Below are 11,082 nucleotides of genomic sequence, written 5' to 3'. Positions count from 1 at the left end.
AAATGAATTATATGTGACAGGATCCAAGCACCCTATCAAACATCACCCTCTATAGCCTGTCCAGTTAGATTGAGCATTACAGAGCTTACATTGAGCATTCTATATCAGGCATGTAAACCCCATTTTAGTTAATTGGCCACATTCATCAGTTTAAAATCAGTTTAATGGCTAAAAACACTTATAAATATTGAACATTCCACATATTGTAATGTTGCAACTCAGTAACATGTAACAAATCTACCAAAAATAAACCCTAAAATATTGAAATGGTGGGCAAAATCAATATAGTTTTTCAGAATTATTTATTCATAAGAACATAAACCAAGTGATAGCATAAATATTCACCCTATTAAAGAGAATTTTTCTGGGAAAGAAACAATTAGTAGCTGATTTCATGGCCCTGAATTGACTGCTCTATTTTCCTATCTAGTTGTATACAACAGACATATAACAGTATATAATAGAATATAATAGTCTCTGATTTCAATTACGGTTCAAAAGACGATTTTAATTTAGAACAAGGATTATTATATTGTTTATTATACAAGTTGTACAAATCTATGTTCTTCTTGTGTTCATGAGGGTTTCCTCCAGCTTCTTGGGTCTTCTTGGGAGATGTGAATTAGACTAAAAATGTCATTCGGTGTGAATGAGTGTGTTCATGTTCCTGCTTCACATCCAGGGTGAATTCCCCAACTTTAGTTTGAGCGAGGCTGAGCTCCACTGTATCCCTAACCAAGATAAAGCGGTTAGTGAAAATGAATGATTAAATATTATACTAATAGATGGCAGTCGACAGTAGATAGATAGTAGACCTTGAGTGAGAATTAGTAGCTATTACATGCTGGACCCCACATGTAGGGAGAGAGAGAGAGAGAGAGAGAGAGAGAAAGAAAGAAAGAAAGAAAGAAAGAAAGAAAGAAAGAAAGAAAGAAAGAAGGAAGAGAGAGAGAAGAAAGAGAGACCCTGTAATTAACACACGGTGAGCTGCTGCCCTCTATTGGAAATAAGAGGAAGTTGCACCTGGTCCACACACTGAGTCCATGTTTATTGTAGTTCTCTTCACTATCTTTATTCATGTACGATTTAAATGTAATATATTATTATTATTATTATTATTATTATTATTATTATTATTATATATAAAAGAAGAATCAATTAGAAAAAGACGAGAGAGAGAAGTGAAAAAACGCCTCCTCTAGCGCTGTCATTTCGTCGGAAGTGGGCATTTCCGAGAGAAAAACAGAAAAGGAAAAAGAGACTGAAAACACACACACACACACACACAGACACACACACACACACACTCACATACACACACACCCGGAAATGTTTCGAAACAAACCTCTTACTGGAAACGCTCTAGTCTTCGAGCCGAAATGACGGTTTCTCGCCCCGCCCACATCGTACAGTGCCACTATATTCTCCTATTACACACATTACGGTAATTTTTTTTACTGTAGTTACTGTAGTATAGTTTACTGTTCAGACAATTATTGCGACTACAAAATGAAGCGCTTTGGATGTTAAAAAGTGTTTTTAAAGTGAACACTGTAAACAGGGCCTTAGAAGGGCAACAAACCTGTCAAATCTATTATGTCTCAAGTTAAAAAAAACCCAAAACTATTCATTTTAGTCTTGTCTACACGATTCGTGTGTGTGTGTGTGTGTGTGTGTGTCCTCTGGGCGGCAGGATGAGCTCTTGTATCTGCTACTGACAGGAAAGTGAAAGTAGAGTCTAGTTGGGAAGGGAAACAACAACACTACACTACACACACACACACACACACACGCACGCACGCACACACACACACACACACACACACACACAACGCATACACGGAAGAAGCACACACTTCTTATTTCTCTTACATGCTTTTAAGAGCTGGCGACAAAGAAAGGTAAGTTTAAGCACGGACACCGATTTCTCTTCCTTTCTCTCTCTCTTTTTCTTTAATTATCATTTCCGTTGTCACCCTGTACAGTAAGAACAAGCTCGAGTAGAAAGAAAAAGCTGCTCACGGTAAAACACGGACTTTTCCGAAACACTCACCGCTCGTATTAAATACAGGTCGACGTGTTTTATAAGAGCCGTGACACCGGCGACAAAATCGCGAGACGAATAAACACCTGCGTATTTAATCCGTTTCGCAGTTGTTTGCGTTCACACTGTTTACATTAAAGCGACTTTACAAGCTGCTGAGATGACGCTGCGGGAAAAAGGCAGGCCTAGAAGAACAGGCCATTTTAAAAAAAAAAAAAAAAAAAAAAGATCTCTCTCTTTTTTGGAGCAATGGAAACCTGTGGATTTCTTTTGACAAATGTTTAGACAAAACGTCTTTCAGTCGTCTCGAGTTTAGTAAGCACTCACACTCTTAGTGTTATGTAGTCATTTGTGACTGCTTATTAACATAAAACAAATCATTTTAAGAGAACCTGACAGCCTGCTACTTTCTGTTCCCTCTCGACTGCATGTGTTGTAGTTTCTCACTGGTTCTCTATGAGACCCACCCAGCTTTTATACAGGACCTGCTGCTTAAACCTATACACCTCCAAGATGTTGTTCAACACTACAAATAAATGAATAAATAAATAACTAAACAAATAGGACTGTTTTGAATGTGGAACACTGCGTTTGTTCATAGCTGGTCATTTCTACGTCAACGGACTAGCAACCTAAAGCCACAAGGCCTGAGAGTGTTACTTGTACTTGTCTTGAGGTCAGTGCGTTTTAGAGTTTGTGGTTAATGGAAAGCACCTTTAATGCCAGTGACTGACCAAGAACTGAAAAGTCCTAAAAAGGTCACAAAAACTCATATGTTGTGGGTTGTTCTCAGGAATCTTATAAGTATGTCTCTGGACACAAAATGTCACTGAGATGGCAGTCACTGGTTTGGGACAATGTTGGAATATTTCTTATCTGATTTGCTTCGAGATGTTGTTTGTAATAATAATAATAATAATAATATTTAGGCGGTATATGTGGACGTTACATTTTGTTTACAATTATGAATGCAGTTCAAACATTTTATGCACTGGTTTGGAAACTATAATACAAATTAAATCCATATATATATATATATATATATATATATATATATATATATATATATATATATATATATACAAGCAATATATTTTTACCTTTTCTTTCTTTTGGTCAGGTATTTATTCATCAAAAATCCTTGAGCATGTATCATTATCCATCATATCATATACATCATTATTCACGTCACATGGACCTTCGCACCGTCGCATCCCTCAAAAGGTGCTATAATGCAAAAAACGCAGACGACTGTGGAATATTTACCCATACTGCACTTTCCTTTTTCTGTGAGAATACGTATTATGAATTCTTTCAAGCATTGTTTTAATTGAACCTGTTTTATTCAAATTATTTTAAAATGGTAACACATAAACAAGCATATTTATAGTTTTAAGTATGCAAAGTTGTGTGTGTTAGGCGGTCATGTGAGGCGTGGGCTCAGGATTTGCATCTATTGGTAATCATTTCTGCTTTTCATGTAATATACTTTTACAAAACAGAGCAACATCATGCCATTTTCTTACATCATATGTTTTGCATTAGAACTAGTTGTGGGTGATACAATAAAAAAAAGATAGATCTATTATTATATTATTAAATCTATCTATCTATCTATCTATCTATCTATCTATCTATCTATCTATCTATCTATCTGTCTATCTATCTATCTATCTATCTATCTATCTATATACATATGATAAGTAAAACTTGTGATACAAAATGCTAGCATCTAATAATGCTTTTGCGATTGTAATAAAATGCATAAAAAAAATCTATTAAAAGGTATTGTGATAATGCAATATCTCATAAATTTGTATTATGACAATTTATAACAATATCAATACTGTGCTGTCATTATCATTTAGACCAGCTCCGATTGCAGCTAATGACGAAGCAAAGCTCTAATTCATGATTCCTAGATACAAACCACTGCAAATGCTGCACCCTCCACATCTCTAAGGGACTCCCCTCAATACAAAAACTCTCTTGATGACTCACACTAGATATGTTTCTGTGTGTTTTGGTTTTTGCTGTGCTGCTAGCATTACTACCATGTCAGAGAATGGTAAAAAGTGAAGCAGTCGTGTGGTGTAAATGTCATATGATGTTTTTCAAAGCTAGAATTGTGAACTTTGACAGGTATATACTTCATGTTTAAAAAAAAAAAAACAAAGGATGGGTTACGATGCTAAGGATAGCTACGATGTAAACAACCAATTAGGATTTCTTTGTCAGTGCATTATTTGGCGTCACTCAGGTCACGATTCCCACCACAAGCCTTCTCTCGCCTGCACCTTCTGCACCTTCACTGTGGCCGGAGGTTTGATTTGGAGGGATTTCCTGTTCATGGAATGGAATTTGACACTGTGAAAAAAAAAAGATTAGATACGGTTGATTGTGCTATTATTACTTTTTACATAATAAACAGGGATGTGTAGACTTTTTATGATCAACCATGTTAGAAGTTTGCGTCTGTGTTTTTTAATAGACCAGACAGTGGAATCTGTCTCGATGAATACCGACTTTTGGCTTTGTATACCAGTCTGGCTAGTTTCTTAATGTCAAATGGTTGCCTATTCACCTATAAACATACGTCTATAAACTGGTACACTGCAAAAATGCTGCTGGTTAACATTACACCTTGCACCGACGAGCTGAATAATTGCCGCATGGCGCTAAAATTAAGGCTTGTTTTTCTGTTGCCATGCATGACCTGGCAAAGGAGAGTACATTCTTTTAAGATGGAGGATTAATCTTTCTGTTTCATACATGCGTGCTCGCATAAACAGTTTACTTTCAGTTGAGAGAAAGGTGTCAAAAGCAACACGTAAGCAGAATTGGTTTATTTTTTTTTTTATTTGCTAGCACTGGTGCATCGTTTTATTTAATGTTGCGGAGCAGCTGCAAGCTACAGCTTTATGTCTGACGGCTACAATGCACCGGGAGTGGAGACTCCTTTCCTAAATACTAAATATAAACACTAAAAGTTTCACCTTTTATTTTTACACCCTTTTAAGTGAAGTGTCTGGCTTACAAGTTCATCTGTATTAAAACTGTGGTGAAAGTGAAATATGAGGAAATAAGGCCTGATTAATTGATCATTTTGACCTAATCATCATGTGAAGTGAGGGGGTTAAGTGACGTGCGCTGAACAGAAACAATAGTTTTACTTTCCTGCTCCAGTCTTCCTGCCCCCTGTTTAGTTTAGCTTATAGAAAGCATGGGCTATAAATTAAAAATAAATGCATTTAACCATAAACTTGTATTTTTTATTTTTTTATATACATTTCCTTCTTTCAACATTTCACTGTGATTTGTTGCTTGCCGAATTGTAGGCAAAATACTTTCTAGGCTGTAGTAAGGTATTTAACATCATGTTATCTGCATGCAGTAAGGAGAACAGGAAGTGAGTAATTCTAGACAGGAATTTTCACCTATTGGGAAAATTAAATGTTTAGGCTGCACTTTCTTGAAATCACACAGGGACAGAAAAATAACTTTACCGGCTGTTTAAGCCCTTTTCAGAAGAACGTTTTCGCCCTGGAACATCGCGAATTGTTTTCGATTATATGTAGTGAATAAATTCATTTGTTTTCGGTTGTCATTTTCTGTTCCCTGTAGCTTTGCTAATTCCTGCTCCTAGGTCAGGTCTTATAACAGGCTCTCTTTACAGTTAAAAGGGAACTCTGTGTAGGTTTTCAGAAGGCAAAAGGGGTTTTCTAATGCTTGTTTTATGGTGACAGGAACATGTAACAACATGACGGTGCCAAAAATAACCTTTGTCAAACCTGCATTAATTGCCCAAGCATTAACTGCATCCAGTGCAAACAAATGGTTTTGGATACAACATTTACACTGGCTTAAGAATAATTACACAAAGATATAAGACTCCATTCTGACCTGTTACAGGATTAACAAGAGAATAAAATATAACCCGTGTTGCCATACCATAGCTGCATGTAAAGCACTAAAAGGCAAACCATCTATTGTATATGACATGGTTGGTCTCTTGATGTTAACCAGAGATAAAGCTGACAGGATGTGCTCCTTATTTGAGGGCACATAAAAGTAAGGATCATCTTCACTCCTGTGTGTAAAATACAAAAGCAGTCCACGGGCCGTTAACTAAGCCTGACACGCTGGTCTTTTTTACTCCTGCGATTCAGAAAAGAACCTCTTTTCAGAAAAGAACCTCTTTTTTAAAACCTCTTTTGTGTGGTACTTTCATGTTTCTTTTAAAGCTTAGATTTAAAGAATATTCACATCTTTACACTGATTCCAAATAATAGCTCTCAGGTTAAAAGACATGAAAACAATAAAACGTGCAGGGACAAACCCAACACCTATACAACTGGTCTGATCCTTTGTTTAGAGCATGTTTCTTTAAGATTATGACATTTACATTACATTACATTTGACAGACGCAGTAATCCAGAACGACTGACATTTATTACAGGCATACAACCGAGCAGTCGGTCGAGGGCCCACCAGTGGCAGTTTGGCTGTGGTGGGATCCGAACTCATTACCCTCCGATCAGTAGTCTGACATCTTATCCACTTTGAGCCATAGAGAAAGGTGTTCAATAATAAATAAGGTGTACTAAATAATTAATAAATATTATATAGCATAATATAATATAAAGCACATAGAAGAGACCTTAGATGAACAGTAAGAGTTCATTTAGAGTTTTCCTAAAGTCCATGGTTAAGATTCACAAAGTTACAGCATTTGGTAAAAGCACTTATGCAGAGCAACTTACATTCATCTAGATAAAAAGTCAAAGTCACTTGGTCTTGCTCCAGGACCCAGAAGTAGCATCTTGGCAGCCCTGAGATTTGAACTTACAACCTTCCAGGCAGTAGCCCAACATCTTAACCACTGAGCTAAGACTTGATCTTTTCCTTTGGATGTAACCTCTTCAACTTATGCACCCAGATCATCATTATACATGACGCAACATCTTAAGGTCCTGAACTTTGCACCAATTTGCATATCACGTGCTCAGGCTTTCACATGACAAATAATTTGACATTTGACCCCGAAGAGAGTCATAAGTCAGTGTGTGGGTTTGTAATTACTGTCTTCCTTTGAGGCCGAGACACAAAAATCTTGGTGCATGGGAAAACTGCTGCTATTCATTTATACATTTATAACCAGCAGTACCCCACAAAAGAAATAATCTCCATAGTAGCCATTATCTATGTCAATACATGAGGATGGAGAATTATATTTTAGGCAGAAAGCATTCCAATGATTAAATATGGAGAGATTTAAAATGATACGAGTAGAGAAAATGTGTAATAAAAGTTAAACCACAAAAATAGTGTTTGTTATGACAGAAATTGGAGAGTATTCTGTATAATGGAGATGGAAATTGGAAAGAAATCTAAAAATGGTTGTTGGATAACCGATGGTACAGGTTTTATTTTTTTTTTTTTGTTGGCGGTGGAAGTTGTCAGCTGACTGAAATGTCTTGTCCAAATTTCATCATTTAAAAAACAAAACAAAACAAAACTCAGGCACTACTTGCTGGTGTTGTGTTTCCCTGTTCAGAAATACAGCGTGAGCAGCGCTGAAGTGATAGCATAGAAGAACAGAACAATGAGCTAGGGTAACTGGTTCGTTGCTGTTGCGTTCTTTTGATTTTCTTTTCAAAATGGTGATAGGAAAACGGGGAAATGGCCTTACATTTCTGTGTAGCTTAAGTCATTTTAAAAATGAAGTCATGTTATTGCTCAAATGCAGAGGAAATGACTGTACATATTGTTGTGTGTGAAAATCCAAGGAGATCAGCAGTTTATAAAAACAGCCCGTCTCGCACCAACATCCGTTTTTTGTCACAGAGGTCACACTTTTTGTCTGATTATGATGTTGATCGTTACCTGAAACTCTTGACTTGTATCTGCATGGTTTTATGTATTGTGCCTCATGATTAAATAACTGCATAAATGAATATGTTCTTCATAAAATGTACAGTGAGCGTATGTACAGTTTCATTGCATGATATACTATTTATTAAAATACACAGTATTTATAAGCATAAAATAATTAAATGTACTAAAAACAATATTATATATGCAATTTTTTAGGTGAAAAATTCATGAATGCAACATGCATGATATGAAATGTAATGACGCAGCATAATGGAAGGCAATTTGTGTAAACATGGCTTTACAACTTAATTGAAGGCCAACAGGATGTTTAACTTTAACACTAGTAGGATCTTCCAGTCTGTTTTTTTTTTTTTTTCTTTCCATGCAGAGCACAGGTCACAATTCTGATGCTTAACAGCGAGGAGGTCAGGTGTGTGAACATAATGAAATCTTGCAGCTCTTTATGGAAGTAGGTCTCCGAGAAGAAGATGTTTCTGAGCGTCATAGGATCAGGAAAACACTAATGACCTCCCAATGCAGCTCTGTAACCCTAACACGGTTGTATTTTCCTCTGGCAGCTGCAGCTTCGCCTCAATATGGCGCTGTGGATGCAGATTTCCCAGAAGCTCCCTTATTTATCCAATGAGACCATGGTGGAGCTCTACCCCACAGACACATTCCCCATAGACGTCAGGCACTACCTGGCCAGCTGGATCGAGGAGCAGAGATGGTACGGTTTCTCACGCATTCTATTCATGACAAATGTGCTAATTACAGAACGTTTATCCGGTGCTGTATGTGTGTTTGGTCTCAGGGAGGACTTCGATGTGGAGAACCGGGAGCAGGAACCTCAGGCTCTCCTACTGCTGGACCGAATGCTGGAGCTGCTGCAGGAAGTGGTGTACCAAAACCCCAATGTGGTGGAAAAGGTCAAGCTCCAGCACATCTGCAGGAACATGGTACTTGTCCCATTGATCTTTTTTGAAGTTTTAAAAATATATATGATTATCTTTTATTCAAATAAAGGTAGATATTGTAGAAAGAAGATTGGAATAGCATTTGAAATAAGCCTGATATGGGGGGTGAGGTGGTGCAGCTGGTAAATTTGTTGTCTTACAGCTCCAGGAATTGATTCCAAGCTCAGGTTATGTTCTCACATGCTGTCTGGGAGCTGAATTGGTAACAATAAATTTTCCCTAAGGCTGAAGCCCTTTCTGGTCTGGCATCCCATTCAGGATGTTTTCCTGCTCTGCACTCAGTTGTTTCCAGAACACACAGCAGGATAAAGTGGTTATATCATGAATTAATATAATAAATGCCAAAAGCTGTTTTGCACCAATTGCTTTGTAAAAAAAAAAAAAAGGAAAGAAAGTTGTTTTGCACTTAATGCTTTGTTACATTTATTTTACCTATTCAGGGGAGGCCAGAAGTGTGCATACACTAGGCTAAATACATTTAAACTAAATACGTTTATTATCTACTTTATTTTTAAAATAATGGCTTTACATGAATCTTTTCAGCTTTTATTTTATTTATCAGTTTTTCATATGTTAATATTTGCTTGCATTATGATTCAATTGCTTGAACATTCGGGTGGAGCCTTCCCCAATCTTCTCACAATACTTTTCTGAAGTCTTTGCCCATTCCCTCTGACAGAACTGGTGTAAATTACAACCCCTTGCTCAGACTACAAATAGCAGGATTCACAGGAAATTTGTAGAAGTTATGTACGGTCAGGGCTTTGTTGTTGTTGTCTTGAAGCCAATTTTTACAACTTCAATCTTTTCAGCAAAACACACCCGCTGCTGCCATCCCCATGCCTTTCTACACAGCTAGAATGGGGGTCTCTCCACCCTTTTTCCTCCATACATAGTGCTGATCATTATGGCTAAACAGTGACCTATAGTGGCTTAAGTGGCTTTTCCCAGGCTTTCAAACCATGACAGTGTGGGACTTTCTTAATAATAGATGTACAAGCTTTGGTCTCTTGATGTCTTTATCTCTTTCACCAGTTCTTTTTTTTGTTAAACTGGGATTCAGGTGAACCTTTCAGACCACAGATTCAGACCTGAGTCATCGTCATGGTCGCACACAATTGTGTGTACAGATACTCATGGTGCCTTCACTTGTTTGGAAATTGCCCTTAAGCAGGAACCAGACTTGCCCGTTTTTACGACTGAGTTGTTTGGATTATTTTTTCCCATGTTATCAAGGGCTGAAATGCACTGGCTCCCTTTCACAGGCACACATGCACTCCCAGTTAACTCCTAATCGTGACAGATAATTAGAGTAGAAGTAAAAGTAACAGGAAAAAAATGTGTGAGGCAGAATGCAAGAGTTGAAATTCTGTATAAGCTTTTATTTTAAGAGCAAATCTAATGATCATATCAATCCCGGTCCATAGCAGCGGTCAAAACATAGGCAGGCAACATCAAACGGGTAAAGGATAATCCATGTACTATGTCAAAACTGGTACTAACTTCAAACCCAGGAAGTATGAAGTAATGGTGTAACTGTGTGACGTGGTACATTGACCCAACAGGGTATACTAATCAAGGGAAACTAATCAAGGACTAACAAAACAGGTGAACACAGCCAGGTAACAAACCAGTGACATGACAGTGGACGAGACAATACTAAAACATGAGATATCTAACTAAAGTAACGTCTTATTGGTGCTATTTTATTCCAAGAAAATTAACTAATATATTATGTTTCTATTTTTTTCATGAGCTATATCCGGAGCTAAGGAGTAGCCAGGGGTACCCTAGAATTAAGCAAACCTATGGACAGATATCGTCATCATTATTAGGGACTGCACTGACCAAATACTATCAATAATAAGCTTAATTGAATTTAAAATGTACTTTATATTGTATGATGAATCCCATCTGGTATAATGTAGCCATGACATTAATTAATATTACATTCCTGTTCATCGGTTGTTTTTCAAAAGCTGTTTGATTTGCTAAAGCAATGGCAAAGCTTTTTTTTTGGGTTTTACCTAAACACATTACGACTCTCTACACATTTCGGTTAAACATCTTTTTACTTGTGCTGTGGAAAGTTTGAGAAAATAGCACACTGGTAGGCACAGGCAAGAAGTTGTTTATTTGTGCTGTTACGCAACAGGACCCATGGAACATGAAAGAGGAAGAGCC

General features: G+C 37.1%; 1 protein-coding gene across 3 annotated transcripts in view; it reads left to right on the top strand.

Moving 5' to 3' along the window:
* The first annotated feature begins 1,736 nt into the window (after window positions 1-1,736).
* The window catches only part of stat6 (signal transducer and activator of transcription 6, interleukin-4 induced), a 34,042-nt gene continuing 24,696 nt past the window's right edge, over window positions 1,737-11,082 (top strand). For 2 of the 3 annotated variants that reach the window (XM_058409838.1, XM_058409840.1), the window contains exons 1-3: window positions 1,737-1,901; window positions 8,500-8,651; window positions 8,736-8,880. In XM_058409838.1, coding sequence (XP_058265821.1) covers window positions 8,518-8,651; window positions 8,736-8,880 — 279 coding nt within the window. In that variant the 5' untranslated portion in view covers window positions 1,737-1,901; window positions 8,500-8,517. Of the gene's footprint in view, window positions 1,902-8,309; window positions 8,352-8,499; window positions 8,652-8,735; window positions 8,881-11,082 lie in introns of all 3 variants that reach the window. The other variant, XM_058409839.1, reaches the window with a different exon arrangement.

This window comes from Hemibagrus wyckioides, linkage group LG15, assembly GCF_019097595.1.
Source record: "Hemibagrus wyckioides isolate EC202008001 linkage group LG15, SWU_Hwy_1.0, whole genome shotgun sequence".
Lineage (NCBI taxonomy): Eukaryota > Metazoa > Chordata > Actinopteri > Siluriformes > Bagridae > Hemibagrus > Hemibagrus wyckioides.
Note: the sequence above shows the minus strand (reverse complement) of the source record. Positions and strands in the feature narration are given on the sequence as shown.